The sequence below is a fragment of the Gavia stellata genome, chromosome 34 (genome assembly GCF_030936135.1).
Source record: "Gavia stellata isolate bGavSte3 chromosome 34, bGavSte3.hap2, whole genome shotgun sequence".
Taxonomy (NCBI): Eukaryota; Metazoa; Chordata; class Aves; order Gaviiformes; family Gaviidae; genus Gavia; species Gavia stellata.
This window is the reverse complement of record NC_082627.1, coordinates 3,093,464-3,112,910: the sequence shown is the minus strand read 5'-3', so window position 1 is coordinate 3,112,910 and position 19,447 is coordinate 3,093,464. Positions and strand designations below refer to the sequence as shown.

Genomic DNA, 19,447 nt, shown 5'->3' with positions numbered 1-19,447 from the left:
GGGGCCCTTGTCCTGGTGCCAGCCCTGCCTCAGTGAAGACTGGAGCGCAAGAGGAGTGCTCCTCAGGGACGTCCCTGTGACCAGTCCCAGCCCAACCCCACAGATGGGGGCTGCCCTCTCCCTGCCCAGGCCGGCCAGCCTGGCAGTGCCAAGAGCCCATCCCCTGGCACCCCACTGCAACCTGCTCCAGGAAGGCTTGGTCAGAGCCCTCCAAGGGAGCTGGAGCTGCCTCGGGCTCAGGGGAAGGCTGGTGGCAGGAGGGTGGGACATGGGCACAGCACAGCAGTGCTGGGAGCTGGGGCACCAACAGGGAAAGGCGGGTGCGACCCATGCCCTGGGCTGCACACAGGGGCACTGGGCAGCTGCTGCCTCTGGGGTTGGCCAGGCTACCAAATCGGGGCAGGTGCCAGCTCGAGGGTAGGAGCGCTGGGATTTTCTTGGACTTGCAGTGCAAACGTGCCTGTGGGGAGGGCAAGTGGGCAGTCTCAGGCACAGGCAACTGCAGTGGCAGGGGTGGAAAGAAAGTGTGCTGACCTCCTGCCATGGCTGATCACCTTTATCCATAAAAGCCTGGAGGGGTCTTGTGTTTTCACATGGTTCTCCTTGAAGATGAAGCAGTTGTCTGAGGTCCCTTTGTCCTCCAGGGCACTTTCCCATGAAATCCAGCACAGGAGTTTCCTGAACAAGAAAAAATTTCTATCCTGAACTCCAAGGCTCTGATGCTGGCATTTGTTTTGCACTCCTCTCTTGGGAATTTAAACCCCACCATCTGCTGTTCACTGCAGCCACCTGACACAGACCCTCTCTGGAAGAGCTCACGTACCCATGGTTCCAAGTGCCTATGGCTCTGTCTCAGATATTGGCTCCAGAAGGTCACGACAGGCCACCTCAAGCCTCTCATCGAGTTGGGCCCATTCCTGGAGGAAAAGAGAAGTGACAGGATTTGACAGTTCTCTTCCCAGTGCTGAGGCAGGACTGTATTCTCCACGCCTTTGTGCGTGGTGGCAAAATTTGCTCTTTCTCTTAGAAGTATCCTCAACTGGATGAGAAGGAAGGAGAAGGTAGAAGTAAACTGAAGGCATCTGCAGATGGTATGCGCATATCCTGTGCTTTTCAATGAGTGCAGGTCCTGTATGACCTGATTCCCAGTTCCTAAGTCAGTTGGGTATTTTTGAACATAGATTTCTGTTAGTACTAAAGAGGGGTAGGCCATATGGGCAGTATACTTAAATGGGATGCTTGTTTACTGGCAATTGTCTGATCCACTTTTACGCAGTTCCTGTGATCAGAGCAGTATTTTGATAAAATAATTGGGCTAAACTGGCAGAGATCTGGATCCAGGTAACACTATTTGTCTTCAGAAAACCTGCTGTGATCCTTCAGGAGGACAGCAGCACCCTGGATTTCCAAGTGTTCATCTGTGCAAAAGAGGACTTCACAGATTGCCTTTCTCGGGAAGACTGGCTCCTTGCAAGCATTTTTGCCAAGTAGGCAAGTTCTTATGGGCCCCACTGCCCTCTGCATCTGTCACGCTTATCCCATTCAACCGGTTGGATCGTTCGATCTCTAGGACCAAAAGGTCGTGAGTAACGCTAATGATCCAGGCCATTTGCTAGCACACATTTCCTTTGTGTTGTCCTTTGTAGTAACACGAACTAGTCTTGAAAGAGTCAGGCTGTGCTCTGCCTGTTGTGACAAACTACTCAGCCCTTCCCACCGTCTTTCTTCAACCAAAAAGGTTTGTCAGCACACACAAAATGTTCTTGTCAGGGTGGCTTCTGTATCTGTGCCCCTCTGCTGCCTGCTGGCAGGAGCCTGCTGCAAGTTTTGGAAAGCACCAAATGCTGCTTTTTGTCACTCCTGTCACTGAACTTGACCCTGTCCTTAAAAGATGAAGAGTGGTAGTGACCATGTGAGGCACGTAGATGTAGGTCAACCTCACTGCTCGTTGTGAAGTTCCTGTGAGGTTCAGTGTGATTGAGGATTAGCTGGCTTAGTGTTACAGTGGTACTTCCCACCTTCATCATCACTTGCATTAAACTCGCATTTCTTTCTCTTACCTGTGCTGTCCCACCTCTACTCAAGTTGTCATGTTAGAGGAACCATGACTTCTCATGAGCCATCTGCACACATGTACCTTAAATGCTGACGTGCTGGAGCTTCAGTGCACAGGGCCCTTGAGACACTTGGGGATTGGGCCAGCAGAAACCTCCTCAAGTTTTACAAGGAGAAGGGGCAGAGTGGGACAGGACTGGAGTCTAAGGAGAAGGCCCTGGGCATTATGAGGGATGCCATATGAGCCACTGGGAAAGGCTCACCATGAATATGGGCAGCTCCTGCATACGGAGCTGCATTGTAGCATGAACACCCAGACACGGGGAGTCATCATCTCCCTTGACCCAGCACGGGTGTGACCACACCTGTAACAGTCTGTGTGGCTTTCCATTCTGAAGAGTGGGAAGGAACAGGAGAGTGTCCAGAGGATGCCTGCAAAGGTGGGTTTAAGGAGGCATGAAGCACATAACTTGTGTGGAGAGGCTGAGGGACCTGGGCTTCCTTGCCCTGGTGATGTGGAGGCTTGTGCGGGAGTAAGAGAGTAGCCTGAAATTAGGAGTTTCAGGTGGTTTCAGGGTGTTTTCAGAGATGATGGAGCTTTCCTCTGCAGTGGGAAACCACATGAGAAAGGAAAAGCATGACAAAGTGCAGCTTGGGAGGTTGAGGCTGGACAGGAAGAGAAAGAGATGTGCCTTGAAGGGTAGTGCTGTGGTGCCAGAGGTCACGCAGAGGGAGCCTGGATCAGCGCAATGCTTTGTGTTTCAAGGCACAGGCAGGGAGGAAGAAGAGATATCAGAAAAGGCAGGGAGATGCCACGGTGGGTGCAAGGTGAGGACCTAAGTTTGGTGTCCACAGCCTGCAGGTCTTTGTCCCCTTGGCTATGGCAGCTGGCTCTGCTACAAGGGCCTGAGAGCAGACATGTTAGTCTCATGGAACTGGGGCCTCCTTACTTCCTTGCACCCCCCCAGGGAGGCTGGGAGGTGTGGTACTGCTGCCCTTCTCTCAGCATTGCCCACCCCACATCACACTGCTCCAGGAAGAGCCCTGAGCTCTTTGGTGAGGGACAGGATCCCCCTTCACAGGGCTGACCGCTTGCCATGATAAAACAGATCAAGTTTTACTCAGCGTCATATCCCCCTGCACAGTGGCTCTGCCTACCTGTCATCACAGCCTTCGATTTTCTACTCAAACAAATGCATGGGGAGGTTTGGTCTGTAATGGCCCTCAGAGGGGCCAATTAATGCTCCAAGATGCTTTGGCTTTTGCTTCTGACTTTAACTCCTTGAGAGGTTGTTCAATCTCCTCTCAGTATCTGAGGCTCATGGACTCAGCACCAAATACCCCATGGGGCTCGTTAAAGTGCAGAAAGCCCTAAGGAGGCACATGTCTTCCATAAATTTCTTCAGGGCTTCCAGAGTTGTACAGCTAATTGGAAAGGTCTCAGGAGTCTAATTAAAGTGGAAGATTTCAATCAGAACTCAATTAAAAAGCAAGTTTGGTTTTTTTTTTTTACTTTTAAAGGGGATAAATTATTTTTAAATCTACAGAAGAAGTGATAGCAGCTTTCTCCAATTGATATTGATGCAGAAGGTCTCCTAAGGAGGTCTGGAGAGGCAGCAGCAGCCGTCTCCTCGAGGTCCCGCACTGTCTGGGCACCTTTCCTCCCCACCTCCCCAGCCCCACCATTTCTCTCAGGGGCCGCCTGGCACTTGCATTCTTTTCCTACATCAGACTTCCACAATGAAGTCTGCAGCTGAGTGTTACAGCTCCTTTGCACCAATTCCCACCCGATTTACCCTGAGACTTGCCTGTAAATTGACAGAGGATTCTTATTAATTTTGAACAAACAGAAGTAAAGGGTGAAAAAAATAAATGAAAAGACCCAATGGACTCCTCAACTGTATGCCAAGTCCAAGCCTCCAATAAGGTCCACCTTCCTCAAGAACGACCATAAAATAAATATGTTTGGCAGACAGATAAGAAATGATAAATATACACACAATTAGTGAGTTGGCTAAAGGGACAGTTTGGCAGATTCAATCAACTTTGCCTTATTCTTGGCCAAATTTCCATCCCAGAGCCTTGTCAACAACTCAGGTCTCTAGAGATCTCCCTGCCCATCCACCTGTGGTCACATCTACCTGGCTGCCTGTGCCTCCAGATCCCATGCCCACCTCCAGCAAATGAATTTGGGGTGCTTTGTGGGAACATTTTACAGTCAATGTTCAAAGCATTCCTGAGTTAGGAGTGAGAAAGAAATGAACCTGTGTGGCATCAGGTGCTTGTTAACATCGTCACACTTAGCAAAAGCCTTCCTCGAAGATGGTCTCTCCTGGTAGTCCCTCTGCAAGCATGCCGAAATTGAGATGCAACACTAAACTCCTTACAGTTGCTGCACACTAACAAGCTCCCAGGGGAAAGTCACTGAGTGCGGAGGGCCATGGCAGGAACCAAGAGCCCTGGAGGTTTAGTAGGGCTTGCCGAGGGCTGTGGGTGATGAAGGTGCTTCAGGAAATTGAAGCGTGTCTCCCTGGGGGCTGATTAGAGCAGAAAACCAGAGGCAGCAATCTCAGGATGACAAAGAAAGGAGACAGAGGTGTCCTATATCAGTTAGGATGTGCCCTGTCAAGCCAAGGGGGCCCGTGCTCATCCCCAGCCCATCACAGTGATGATGCTTTTGGTCTTCAGCAGCTGAGGTTTCCCTCTGGTCTCAACAAGGGCTGATACAGGCAGAGTGCCTACCCACCCTTGCCCCTCAGACGTGGCACTGTGCAGGTCACCTTAAGCCTTTGCCTGTACCCTAACCCTAGTACCTAAGCTGGAGCTCTCATCTTTAGCCCTTCCCTCAACACGAATGCCAAAGCAGAAACACTCAGCACATGCCTGCAGCCTAAACCCAAACCCAACTCCCTAGCCCGGTCTCCAACTCAGAGAAACGTATTGGAGAGGCCAAGATTAGTGGGAGCCTGGGCTGCAGGGATCATACCCTGGTGGGATTCATGAGCTGAAGGGATATATGCCAGGGGAAAAATATAGTCAAGACCCTAAACCTTGGGAAAGAAACATTCAGTTGTTTAAGTAACTGGTAAATGGGACACATGTGCCTGACAGTCAACAAGTCCAAGTGCAAGGCCCTGCACCTGGGTCGGGGCAAAGCCCAGTATCAATACAGACTCGTTGATGACTGAATTGAGAGCAACCTGTGGAGAAGGACTTGGGCACACTGGTGCGTGATAAATTGGGCAAGAGCTGGCAATGTGCACTTGCAGCTCAGAAAGCCAATCATACCCTGGGCTGTATCAAAAGAAGCATGGCCAGCCAGTGGAGGGAGGGGATTCTCCCTCTCTACTCCAATCTCATACTACTTCATCTGAAACAGTGTGTCTGGTTCTAGGGGCCTCAGCACAATAAAGACATGGAGCTGTTGGAGCGGGTCAAGAGCAGCATCACAAAAAATTATTTGAGGGCTGGAAGACCTCTCCTATGAAGAAAAGCTGTGAGCGTTAGAATTCACAGAATCACAGAATCACCAAGGTTGGAAAAGACCTGTAAGATCATCAAGTCCAACCATCAACTAACACCACCATGCCCACTAAACCATGTCCCACAATGCCTCGTCCACATGTTCCTTGAACATCTCCAGGGATGGTGACTCCACCACCTCCCTGGGCAGCCTGTTCCAGTGTTTCACCACTCTCTCAGTAAAGAAATTTTTCCTAATATCCAGCCTGAGCCTCCCCTGGCGCAACTTGAGGCCATTTCCTCTTGTCCTGTCACTCATCACTTGGGAGAAGAGACCAACACCCACCTCTCTGCAACCCCCTTTCAGGTAGTTGTAGAGAGTGATGAGGTCTCCCCTCAGCCTCCTCTTCTGCAGACAGAACAACCCCAGCTCCCTCAGCTGCTCCTCATCAGACTTGTGCTCCAGACCCCTCACCAGCTTCGTCGCCCTTCTCTGGACACACTCCAGCACCTCTATGTCCTTCTTGTAGTGAGGGGCCCAAAACTGAACACAGGATTTGAGGTGTGGCTGCACCAGTGCTGCATACAGGGGCACGATCACCTCTCTACTCCTCCTGGCCACACTGCTTCTGATACAGGCCAGGATGTCGGTGGCCTTCTTGGCCACCTGGGCACACTGCTGGCTCATCTTCAGCCAGCTGTCAATCAACACCCCCAGGTCCTTTTCCACCGGGCAGCTTTCCAGCCACTCGTCCACAAGCCTCTAGAGTTGCATGGCGTTGTGACCCAAGTGCCGGACCCGGCACTTGGCCTTGTTGAACCTCATATAATTGGCCTCGGCCCATCGATCCAGCCTGTCCAGATCCCTCTGCAGAGCCTTCCTACCCTCAAGCAGATCAACACTCCCTCCCAACTTGGTGTCGTCTGCAAACTTGCTGAGGGAGCACTCAATCCCCTCATCCAGATTATCGATAAATATATTATACAAGACCGGCCCCAAAACTGAGCCCTGGGGGACTCCGCTTGTGACTGGCCGCCAGCTGGATTTCACTCCATTCACCACAACTCTCTGGGCTCGGCTGTCCAGCCAGTTTTTAACCCAGCGAAGAGTGCGCCTGCCTAAGCCATGAGTCACCAGCTTCTCCAGGAGAATACTCTGGGAGACAGTGTCGAAAGCTTTACTAAAGTCCAAAAATTGTTCAGCCTAAAGACAAAAAGGCTCCAAGGAGGCCTTACTGCAGCCTTTCAATATATGAAGGAGTCTTATAAGAGAGAGTGATATTTTAGCAGGGCCAGTAATGACAGGGGCAATGGTTTTAAACTGAAAGAGGGTAGATTTAGATGGGACATACGGAAGACATTTTTCATAATGAGGGTGGTGAGACACTGGAAAAGGATGCCCAGAGAAGTTGTGAATGCCCCATCACTGGCAGTGCTCAAGGTCAGTTCGGACGGGACTTTGAGCAATCCGACCTAGTTAAAGATGTCCCTGAAAAGAAGGGATTGGACTAGGTGATCTGTAAAGGTCCCTTCAAACCCAAACCATTCTGTGAGACTATGATTGCAGATGTGGCCACACCAGTGCTGAGTCGAGGGTGGCCACGATGCTCCTAACACTGCCCCGTATGCAGCTGGCCTTATTCATGCTGAGCCTTTCCCAGTGGCTCATAGGGCATCCCTCATAACGCCCAGGCCCTTCTGGTCAGAGTCCAGGCCGTCCAGTGCCACTTTGCCCCTTCACCCCTTCTCCTTGTAAAACTTGAGGAGGTTTCTGTTGGCCAAATCCCCAAGTGTCTCAAGGTCCCTGTGCACTGAAGCTCCAGCACATCTGCCTTTAAGGTACATGTGCAGACACCTCATACTGAGTCGTGGTTCCTCCAGCACAACAACTTGAGCAGATGTAGGACAGTACAGGTAAGAAAAAGGGGTTACTAGTGTAATGGAAGGGGTGATGAATGGAAGTTCCACTGTAACAATCTCAGAAACACCATGGCAAGAACCAAGCATCAGAATGCAGGGCCAATGAGGACACCTTATACAGGCACAGGGCCTAGGAGACCTCCGGGTAAGGTGAACTTTATAATCAATGGAAATGAAGTAAATACAGAGAATGGAGAAGGCAAAACTCACAAAAGGAGAGGTGGAAGTCGGTGGGGCCACGTAAGACCATGCCTGACAGCCAGGAGGTGTTGGCCACCGTGGCCAGGGCCCCACTGATCCATGGCCCAGCTGCCAGCTGCAGGCAGGATCTGGCCCTCCTCAGGGCTGCACAGAGCAGCAGTCTGCAGCCAGGCACGTGGTGATGAGAGGACATCACAGCCAGGAGTGAGCACTCTGCTCCTGTGAGAGAAGCAAAGCAGGAGAATTGCAGGATGCAGCAGCAGATGGAAACGGCCCTGTCCCCTGTCAGGACAGTAGCCTAGGCAGGGTGGTGGAGCTACAGCAGGACAAGTGTCCCAGGAAGAGGTACCTGGGGGTGTGGAGATGCCCATCAACAACCACCAGCACAATAGTGGAGAGGTTTGCAGCCAGGGTCATGGTGTGGGTCATCAGGAAGAGCAGGAGGAGAGGAACCTGCAGCCCAGGGTGACTGCTGCATCCCAGGAGAACAGATGTTTCATCCAGGCCGTGCAAAGGCATCCTGCATGCTGTGGGGTGTTTCACAGTCATGTGCAATAGTTTCATGGGAGCCTCACTATGGAGGCAGCCCAGGAAGCAGGAACCAGGTGGGGAGCTGGAGCTACATTTTCTGATAGTGCTTACACAGCCCAGAATAGTACAGTAGGGAGTGAGAGCTGGCCCTTACACCAACTACCACTGTGAAGTAGAGGACCTACTGTGGGTGTGTTTGGGGCCTGGATGGTGTCACCTGTTGTCCTGAGACCTGTGTGGACACTCTGGTTATGGCCTCATTGAAGAGGAGCCCAAGCACCCCCCAGCACTCTGTGGATATCCAGAGGAGTGAGGGTGACAGCAATGGGCAGCCCTGAAGCATGTCTTCAAGTCCTAGAGGTGTTTCTTTCCAAAGAGCGGCAGGGCATGAGGTAGAGACATTTGTGTGTAGAAGTGTGCCAGGGAACTCTGCCTCTGTGTAGGAGAGTGGCCTGATCGTGCAGTGGCAGGCAGAGCACCCAGCCCAGGGGTGCAGAAGTCAGGAGACTCAGACCAGAAGTGTCTACAGGAGAGCATCCTGCCAGCACTCAGTTTGGGAGATGCTTTAGCAGGTCTTCCTAAGGGCTGATACAAAGAAGACAGTTCCTGGTGGCACGAGGTCAGTGCCTACCTTCATGCCTACCTTCCCTCTCCCCTACAGCCACTGTTACAGAGGCTGTTGGTCACCTGGGAGTGGCTCTCAGGGAGGCAAGTGTTGACTCTGGAAGGAACAGAAGGTGCTGATGGTGAGAAGGGCGATGAAGCTGTGGTTGGGTTGAGAGCAGGTGGAGCAAGAGCCAGCAATGGCTGTTGGCTAAAAGAAGCAAGTCCCCAGAGAAGATGGGTGGCATCTGGAACTTGAGCTGGTTGCCCACCAGATGATCTATCCCCACCTGTGAGCGAGATGAGGGTGCTGATGCAGGGGGAAGCACCATGGGAAGAGGACTGTCAAATCCTGCCACTTCTCTTTTCCTCCAGGAATGGGCCCAGCTAGATGAGAGGCTTGAGGTGGCCTCTTGTGACCTTCTGGAGCCAATATCTGAGACAGAGCCATAGGCACTTGGAACCATGGGTACGTGAGCTCTTCTGCAGAGGGTCGGTGTCAGGTGGCTGCAGTGAACTGCAGATGGTGGGGTCTAAATTCCCAAGAGAGGAGTGCAAGGCAAATGCCAGCATCAGATTTAGCAGCAATGAGACGTGGCATTAGAACTGAAGGAAGGGGAAGCTTGTTGAGAATTGGCTGTGCCATGGAGGGACTTATGTTAAGGCACCTAAACTGAGCCAAGGTACCTTAAGCCTGGCATTGTTCCTCTGAAGCTAAGAGAGAAGAATTTCATTCTTCAAGGCACTGGGAGTCTCATCCTTGCTGACACTGAAGAAGACTTTCCCTCTCCCCTCGTACAGGCAGGCTCTTGGTCCACCTCTCTCCACAGGGCTCATGAAAGTAGGACCTTTTTTGCAGGCAGCGTTGGCAGCCCAGCCCAATCCTCTGGCACAATCCAGCACAGCACAAGTCTCCACCCATGGACTTATTCCTGATCTCCCATGTTCACCGTGGATGGTATCACCCTGCGCTTGTCTAAACTGGGCCCAGATCCCTTCTCACTTCAACCCATTTCTCCATTTCCCAGTGCATGCAGAGAGTGGAGGGTGGCGGCTGACGCAGCCCGGTGCTCCCTCCATTTCCTCACAAGTCTTCCAGGAACAATGTACCCATGTCTTTGCACTTCCAGCTGACGTATCACTTTGTGACCAGCTGGCACACAGAGATGGTCCTCCCACATCCAGAGATCCATTTTGATCACGGCACTTTGTGTGCAAAGGGTTCCCGTTAGGGGGAGGTGAAGAATGTGGAACGTGTGATGGGAGTAGATGCCCACATGAAGTGTACCCACCTGTCTCAGCGTCCTTCCGTAACTGTAAGGTGCAGCCGTTGCTGGGAGGGGCCTCCCTGGTTCAATCTCTGGTCACACCTAGAGCCCTGCTCCAGATGTGCCCCAGCTGTGGTGCATTTGGCAGAGCTACGTCCATCACCCGGGGTTCATCTTGGGGCTGCTGGGCTGTGGGGAAGCAAGTGCCCCTGGCAGCTCACAGCGTGAGCTCTGGGTGTGCAGGAGCGTGTCCAAGTGCCGATGGGAGCCCCTCCTCCTGCATGGGGCCAGACTGGGAGGATGAGGGGCCCATGAGCAGCCATGGCTCAGCAGACCCCACCACCCATCAGGCACGTGAACTGAAGAGGGGTTTAGCAGGTGGGTGGGACAAGACAGTCTCCAGAGATCCTTCCCAAGCCCAGCTATTGCCTGATTCTGCGATTCGGCGAGTGATCTGTTTTGATCCAGTGCACCTGAAGGAATTTTCTTTTCCTGCATAATATTGACACTCACTCTTGGCTCTAGTTGAGATCTGACTCACATTTCAACTCCAAATGAACTTGCTTTTATTTTTCTTTCTGTCAAAAACGAGGGTAATTTTTCCTTTCACGCTTGGCTTTAGTGACTCCATGACACCTTGTTGGCCTTTTTCTGGCACAACATGCCTTGCCTCCAGAGACTGCTCCCCTGACTGAAGTAGGAGCTGGGGGTCCTCACTGCTACCCAACTGATGCTGGTGGCAGCTGGAAAATGGTAACCTGATCAACCTGAGCAGGTATGGGGTGGAAAGCCAAGCCTGGCAAGGACTTAGAGCCTGCTTTGCCAAGTTGAACCCAGCTGCTCCTCCACGAGTTCCTAAGCTCTTGCAGCAGTGAGACCTATGGTTGGCAGGCCCTGTGGGTCTCGTGCTGCCGGTGGGAAGCAGGAAGCCAGTCAACCTCCTCCAGCCCAGCAGTGTCTCCAGCAGAAGACCCAGGTCTGTCTTAGGCACTCACTCTACCCAGCACTGGCATCCCTATGGCCATGGTCCTGCCTGTTGCACGCACCCAAACATTGGTGTCCCAGATGTTGGCAGCCCTGCTCCAGCTGCTGGAACACAGACCTGGGTGGGGGACTCCCCAGGTGGGTCAATGGCAGAGCCTTCCAGGATGACCTTGCCAACTGAGGATGGGGGTTTCCACGTCTGGGGTTCATTTGGGAATTGTTCAAGACTCTCCATGGGATGTCTAGGAAAGAACAACAAGCAGGGAGAAACTGCATTTCCCAAAACCCTGTGGGATGAGGAGGTGCTCTGCTCTTTGTATGGATGGGGTGCCAGCCACTGCAGTGGGACTCATGGGGGACTTGGCTATCTGAATACCTGCTGAAAGGGGACCCATAGCGAGGTACTCGCCACCCAGGACCTTTCTGGAGCTCCTTGATGAGATCTTTGTGACCAGGGTGACTGAGGAGGCAGTGAGATGAGGTGTCTTGTAGGACTTCCTACTTACCACCAAGGAAGAGCTGGTCAGGGCTATAAAAGTCAGGGATGAGAAGGTCGAGCTGAGGCTCCTGAGAGAAGAGAAGGCAACAAAGAGCAGGATTTCAGGAGAGCAGGCTCTGGCCTGCTGAGGGACCTGCTTGGAAGAATCCAATGGGATACATCCCTGCAGAGCAGAGGGGTACAGAGACCTGACTGATGGTCAAAGATCTCCTCTTCAAGACCAAGAATGGTCCACCTGGACCTGCAGGAAGTCAAACAAAGCTGGCAGGAGACTGGCATGGCTGAGAAAGGAGCTCCTGCCTCAAACCAAGCGTGAGAGGAAGCACAGGGAAGGTGGAAGCTGGCTGCCCTCCAGCCTCAATGGTTCTGTGATTCTGTGCTGGAGGGAGACATTTGTGTGGGTGTGTGCTTGTCTGTGCGTGGGGGAACTGGGGGTATGAGGGGAACCTGGGGCCAGATCCCAGGTAGACGGAGGATCTAAGACCAGCTCCTGGAGGGATCCGTATTTTGTGAGTGTCTACATAGGTATACATTTCCACTAACATAGCCTAACCCACAAACAGCCCAATCCTCATTTACCTTTTCTCCCCAAGTCCCAGGTTCACTGCCTTTGTACCCTCCTTTGGTGTTTCAGAGACGGTTGCCACGGTAATTCCTACGTGGGTCAGCAACTAAACTCGTATCTCCTTGTACTGTCTGTAGTGCCCTGCAACACCTCATGCTATCATATTGTGAGAGACATCCCCATGAGGGTGAGCCATCTGCACCCAAACATGAAGAGCTGACCAAATGGAGCTTGAGTCCAGGGGGACCTTGGGAAACTCTGGGATTTGACCGACAGAAATGCCTGGAAGTTTTGCAAGAAGGTGTGACCAGTCCTGCCCTGGGGGGAAGAATAACCCCAGACATCAGTGCCAGCTGGGACCTGATGTGCTGAGCAGTGACCCTGAGGAGAAGGGCCTGGGCACCATGAGGGACGCCCAGCGAGCCAGTGGCGCATGCTCACTATGACCAAGGCCAGCTGTAGATGGGGCTGCATTAGGAGGAGCGTGGCCACCCAGACAGGTTGAGTTACCATCCCTGTTTACTCAGCAGCGGTGTGGCTCAACACACAAAGGCGTGTCGCAGTGTGCAGCTCCCCATTTTGGAGAAGAGGGGTAGAACTGGAGAGTGTCCAGAGGACGTCTGCCAAGATGGAGTTAAGGGCCTAGTGCACATGCGCTTTGTGGACAGGCTGAGGGACCCAGGCTTCTTTGGCCTGGTGGTGGGGAGGCTCCGGGTGCTCAGGGAATAGCCTCAAACTGGTACAAGAGGGCACCCAGAGCGAGTCTGAACCAGCCCATGGCCTTGTCTGTCAAGGAACAGCCAGGGAGGATGGGGAGATGTCAGGAAGGGTGGTGAGATATTGGGGTGAAATTGAAAAGCGGATTGGATGTCAACAGTCTTCAAAGGAAGAGGTGCAGGGGTGGGGCACGGCAGGGCAGCCTGTGGTGTAGATGGCTGAGGACAGTGGCAATGCTGAAAGCCCCCAACAGAGATGACCTCTTCATCACCATGATTATGGCTATTGTCTCTGCAACCAAGGTCTACCAGAAGACACCTTAACCTTATTCAGGATGACCTCATTACCTCCTTGCCCCAACCAGGAGGGTCATGCCGTAGTCTTGCACTTGGCATTGCACATCCCCACATCAAACTGCCCCAGGAAGAGCCCAGAGCAATGTGTGAGGGACAGGATCTCCTTACGCAGAGGCTTCTTTTCAGGGCTTGTCTGTTTGCCTTAATGTAACACATCATTATTTACTCATCATCAGAGTCACCTTTACTTCACCTTTACCTACCTGCCATCACTCCCTCCAGTTTTCTGCTTTAACAAGCCCCTGGGGAGGCTTTGTTGGTAACGATCCTCAGTGGGACCCATTAACACTCCAAGAAACTCTGGAGTTTACATCAGACTTTGACTTCTTGAGAGGTTTCTTCATCTTCTTCTTAGTGTCTGAGGTTCATGGACTCAGCCCCAAAACCCACCAGAGGGGTCATTAAAATGTCTTGGGCTGGTCCTCTGCTGCTGAGCTGGGCCAGGCTCCTGGGATGGAGAGAGCTCATAGCAAGCAGGCAGTGCTGCAGAGAGACAGCTCTGCCCAGGAGCAGCTCCTCTGCAAAGCATGGCAGGGCTGAGGGCACTGCCCACAGGCACCGAGAAGAGACGAGCAAGGCAGAGTGAGGTTGAAGGCAACTGGGAGTGGGAGGACTCTGAGAGCTCACTGGGGGAGAAATCTTCACAGCCCCTGACACGGTAAGTCTCTGGCTGCAAGGCAATGCAGCTGCAGATCCTGCAGGGATCTCGTAAAGCTGTCATAGCCCAAAACCTGTGGGATGTTGCTCCGGTGTAGAGGAGGAGGACATGGTCCAGATCAGGGATTCTCTGCTGCACCATCAGAGGGACAGGGCATGACGGCTGCCTTCTCCTGGGGAGGGCTGCAGGGGTGTGAGTGCGGGTGTGCGTCCAGGCGTGCCCAGGGCTGTCCTTCCGAGCAGGGTCCCTGCACCCCAGGGCACTGTGTGCTGGAGCAGGGACTCTTCCACCTGCCAGGGTCAGCACTCAGCCTGCCCGGGGAGCTCCCCACAGTGCTGTGGGGAGAAGCTGTGGGTGGAAGGAGTGACCCGCAGCAGGGCAGGGCAGGGCAGGGTCCTTCTGCTGTTGAGACGCTGCTGCGTGGGTCAGGTTTGCTCACAGCTCCAGATCACCTCAACACATTTCCCAGGGCACTTTTCCAGAAGCACCTCAAGGCAGGGGCTACCTGGGAGTGAAGGTGCTTTCTAGGGTCTTTGCTTTCAGTTTCCTGTGCTGGTGGTGAAAATGGTGATGGAGCTGTAAGGTTTGCCCCAGAGTAGGAGACTTGTACAGCATTACAGTGCTTCATCTACAGCTCTTCAAAGAACCTTGTCAAGCCCCTTCACCCCCCTCAGCCTGCAGAACACCCAAACATCACCTTTGTGTCCTCCTCAGTATAGATCTGATCTGCACTGTAGGACCTGCCATCACGGAGATGCCCTGGGCAGTGCCCTGCTGCCAGGAGGTGTCTGCAGGGCAGAGCTGAGCACACAGCGGGTGGGATAGAGTCTGTGAGCGCTGGCAGGGAAGAGAGGTGGGGACAGTTTCCAGCAGGGACAGCTGCAGGCAGATGCCTTCCCCAGAGCAATCCCTTGGTCTCCTCTCCTGCCCAGTAGAGCCTCTGCCATCAAGGGAGTGGGATCTCAGGCTGAGCCACCTGCTTAGCAGCCTGACCCTCGAGGAGGAGAAACTTGCAAGTGCAGCTGCGTCCATGGGAGCAAAGCCTTTCAGCCCACCCTAACCTGTGGGTCTGGACAATGCAGTGTGGAGGGCTCGGGAGCGAGCTGGCTCTGCTCACGTTACTACAATTTTAGGACATGCAGGAGATTCCTTGAGGTTCTCCTGCAGGAATATGCTGAAGTGGATTACAGATGAGGGGAATAGTGACTTTCAGAAGCTGTCACCCCCTTTCCCAGGTCTCCCCTGCTGTGGAGGAGGGATAACTCCTTGGGAGCCCACAGGCAGAGCTCTGCTCCTCAGGGCACCCTTGGCCAGCATAAACCAGAGCTCCAGGCAGGGAGAGGCAAGAAGATTCTGAAAAAAAAGAGGGAGGCACTGTGTGTTTTCAGGGGTTGGGTTTTGAAAGGCAGAAAATGGGAAGAGATTTGCTCAGAGCTGTCCTAACTTGTGAGTGTGCTTTCCTCCTTTGGCAGTGCCTTGTGAACAAAGGGTTCAGATGTCCAACAGCAGCTCCATCATGGAGTTCCTCCTCCTGGCATTGGCAGACACACGAGAGCTGCAGCTCTTGCACTTCTGGCTCTTCCTGGGCATCTACCTGGCTGCCCTCCTGGGCAATGGCCTCATCATCACCACCATAGCCTGCGACCACCACCTCCACACCCCCATGTTCTTCTTCCTCCTCAATCTCTCTCTCCTCGATCTGGGCTGCATCTCCACCACTGTGCCCAAATCCATGGCCAATTCTCTGTGGGGCACCAGGGCCATCTCCTATGGGGGATGTGCTGCTCAGGTCTTTCTGTTTCTATTTTTTATATCATCAGAATATTATGTCCTCACAGTCATGGCCTATGACCGCTACGTTGCCATCTGCAAACCCCTGCACTACGGGACCCTCCTGGGCAGCAGAGCTTGTGTCCACATGGCAGCAGCTGCCTGGGGCAGTGGGTTTCTCTATGCTCTGCTGCACACGGCCAATACCTTTTCACTACCCCTCTGCCAGGGTAATGTCCTGTACCAGTTCTTCTGTGAACTTCCCCAGATCCTCAAGCTCTCCTGCTCAGAATCCTACCTCAGGGAAGCTGGGCTTCTTACATTAAGTTCTTTTTTAGCTTTTGGATGTTTTGTTTTCATTGTGCTGTCCTATGTGCAGATCTTCAGGGCTGTACTGAGGATCCCTTCTGAGCAGGGTCGGCACAAAGCCTTTTCCACCTGCCTCCCTCACTTGGTTGTGGTCTCCCTGTTTATCAGCACTTCATTTTTTGCCTACCTGAAGCCCCCCTCCATCTCCTCCCCATCCCTGGACCTGGTGCTGGCAGTTCTGTACTCGGTGGTGCCTCCAGCAGTGAACCCCCTCATCTACAGTGTGAGGAACAAGGAAATCATAGAAGCCTTGTGGAAAGTATTTGAATATGATCGAGTTCAGATTAATAAGGTGCCCGTTATCCCACTAGGGGTCCCACTGTATCTCAGAAAAAGCCAGGACTAATTTTTCCTCATATGTGTCTTTATTTTTCCTTTGCGTTAGGGTTTGGATTTTGCTTTTTGTTTTTTTTGTTTGTTTGTTTTTTAACTGTGATAGTATTATTCTTAGCCTTCTACTTGTTTTTTCTTGACCCAAGTACCTCATGTACCTGTGGATCCAGGCTCTCTCTTTAGATAAACTCAATAAAGAAAGCAGTTGAAAAATATTTGTCTCAGTTCCTATCTCCCACATCTCCTCTGGACCTGGGGGAGCAGCCCCAGCGTGCAGGAGGGGTTCAGGAGGCGAATGCCCAGCTGCCCCATGGAGGAGCAACCCTGATGGTCACTGGGGCTGCCTCTCACTGTCTTGAGGGCACTGCCTCTCGGCTGCCTTTGAGTCCGGGCTGCTGCTTCCCTGGAGCCACGAACATGGCCAGCAGCAGAACACGGCTTTTCCAGTGCTGGTCTCCCCTCACTTCCACGCTGTCCTGCTGTGTCCTTGCCTTTGTGTCACCCCTAAGGTCTCGTGTAACTTGTGACAGTCCTTTTGTCTCTACAGGGGCATCCCTGTGGCTTGAAGGCATGGACAGGCCATGGGAACCACTGTGTCAGAGCTGGCCTCTCTTCTAGCACCACCATAACCAAAAGGGCTCCTGAGGACAGGGCCAGAAGGCTGGCCAGCCCTTCCAAATCTGGTCTCAGGAATAGACCCAAGAAGCTGCTCTCTCAAAAGGACTTTAGCTCTTCTGGGTTCTTGATGGATTCTGAGGGACAAGCTCAGAGTGCCAGGGGGATCTGTTTGTGACCAAGGGCTGGATGAAGACCTCCCTTCTTGGTTGCACATGTCAACTCAGACAGCAATGGGTCTTTGACTTATCTGCCAGGCACTGTCCCACCTGCAGTGGGGATGACAGCAGATGCCATCCCGGAGCAGAATCGGGAGCTGCCAGGAGAAGTCAGGGCATCTCCAGGGACAGTGTGTGAGTCTGGGTGGGCAGTGAGTGGCACCTCATAGAACGAGTGACAATCCAAGGAGGAGTCTCGCAGAGGAAATGTGAACCTGAGGAGACCATAGGTTGACAAGGGCTCTGCAATGCCAGGAGAGGCTGTGAGGAGCCAGAAGGCAAAGGGATGTGCGACTAGACAGTGGTTCTTCACACTCTGATGGAAAGCCTGTGGGCTGGATCTAGTGCAGCCCTCCCCTGCCCTTAGTGCCATTGGAGACGCCCCATTGTCCTACCAAGCACTGTCCTTGGCTACTGAGATGACAGGGAAGATGGAAAGGGGCTCAGAAGCAGTGACCTCCTCTGGCTGGGTCTGCTTCTCACCCTGAGCAGCATGGCCAGTGCACAGTCACCCCATGGCCCCAGGGCACCACAGCCCCCCCACTCTGCAGAGCAGCACTGCCAGCTTGGGGCCCTGCAGGGAGCATGGGGTGGGAACCAGGAACAGCCAGCCAGGCCAGCGCAGATGTGCTCACCTGGGGAAAGGCTCTCTGGAGAGCAGGGATAACTCTGGAGAAGAGCAAGGGAGCATTTCTGGACTTGAAGGAAGGAACCAGTGAGAAACAGAAACCTCTTTCTGCAGGCACCCACTCAGGGCAGGGTGCTCTCTCCCCTGGCCAGGACTCCTGTGCTGGGGTGGGGAGAGGGGCTGACACCGGAGTGCATGTTCATTCTGTGGTGGGGATCTTCTGGACTTGAGAGCAGGAGTCCTGCAGTTTCATTAACCTCCATTTCCTCATGCCATGGTGAGCCTCCAGCCCGGGGGCTGATGGGGAGGCTGAGACCCCCCTCTGCCCCCCAGCAGCTGCTGTGCCCTTCAGAGGGGCTGGGGCTGTGGGCTTAATGCCCAGAGCTCTGCAGCACCCTGTGGTGGGCACTGCTGTGGGGCCAGCCCAGACTGGGCTGGGGAGCAGGCAAGGGAGGTGGGAAGAGGTGGGGAGGGGCTGGGCTGGGCTGGAAAGTGCCCAGGAGATGACAGCACCAGTATTTTCTTAGACATTTGACCATGCAGGGCGGGGACATGCTCCAGTGGGTGTGTGGTGCAGAGCCCGATCTCCTGGTAGGGAGCCAAGACATGCAGGTGCAGGAGAAAGGAGCCTGGTCTGTGCCCTTGGTGGCATGGAGGGACTGAGAAGGTGCTCCAGGGCATTCATCACGCCCCAGCCTCTCCCATCGGCCATTTCCAGCACTGGTCACTCACCCAGTTATTGGTGGTTTTGCTCTGTGGCCATCTCCTTCCTGCTGTTGGTCTTGGTGCCTGTGTTCAGGAAATGGCCAGCCCTGCCCCAGCCTCCTGCCTTGCCCAGACCTTGGCAGACCCCAGAGCAGGGCTGTCTGGGAGTCCTTGTATGGGACACGGCAGGGTCTTGGCCGGGGCTGGGCACTGGTGGGCTACAAAAGAAGGAGAGCTGGTGAGGATGGACATGGAGGTCTGGCGTGGGGATTTGTGGTGGAGGATGTTTCCCCACCCCATACATACACCATCCTGTGCAGCGTCTGATGATGGGGGCCCTGGGAGCACGTGTTGGGCAGTTGGGCTGCGCTGGTGCAGGGATGGGAGCCACCACACAAAGATTAGGAGGTGGAAGCAGGGACAGGCAAGGAAGGAGGAATTTAGAAATGTGGCCTGAGCATGCGGACATGTGTTTAGGAAAGCTAAAGCTCAGCTGGAGCTGATGGGGAGTGCAGGCAGCATCGAGAGCAAAATGGAGAGCTTCAGTCCCTGTGTTTGCAGTAAAAGGCTGAACAGGGAAGATGAATGATGGGGGTGTGTGTCATACCAGCAGACCCAGACGGAGCTGAGGGACTCAATGCCTTCAGTGCCTTAGACGTTGGTAAAAAGGTCTCCCAGGGCTCTGCTCAGCGAAAGGGCTCAAGGAGGAGGAGAGCACGTATTGGCAGGAACCTCACGAAATAGCACAAGTGCCAGTTTCTGCCCCTGCAGGGGACTCAGCCTGGCGATGGCACAGGCTGGGGGCTGCCTGGCTGGGGACCAGTTCTGGGGGAAGGGTCTTGGTGGGCAGGGAGCTGGACAGGAGGCAGCCACGTGCCCTGGCAGCAAGGGAGGCCAGCAGGGCCCTGGGCTGTGTGACCAGGAGCATGGCCAGAAGATGGAGGGGAGGGACTCCCCTCCTCTGTTTGGCACTTGTTAGACCACATCCAG

General features: G+C 53.6%; 1 protein-coding gene across 1 annotated transcript; it reads left to right on the top strand.

Moving 5' to 3' along the window:
- Nucleotides 1-15,308: 15,308 nt before the first annotated feature.
- Nucleotides 15,309-16,304, top strand: LOC132320181 (olfactory receptor 14A16-like). Its single transcript, XM_059832453.1, has one exon. The coding sequence runs from the start codon at nt 15,315-15,317 to the stop codon at nt 16,302-16,304; it is 990 nt and encodes a 329-aa protein (XP_059688436.1). The 5' UTR covers nt 15,309-15,314.
- Nucleotides 16,305-19,447: the final 3,143 nt, after the last annotated feature.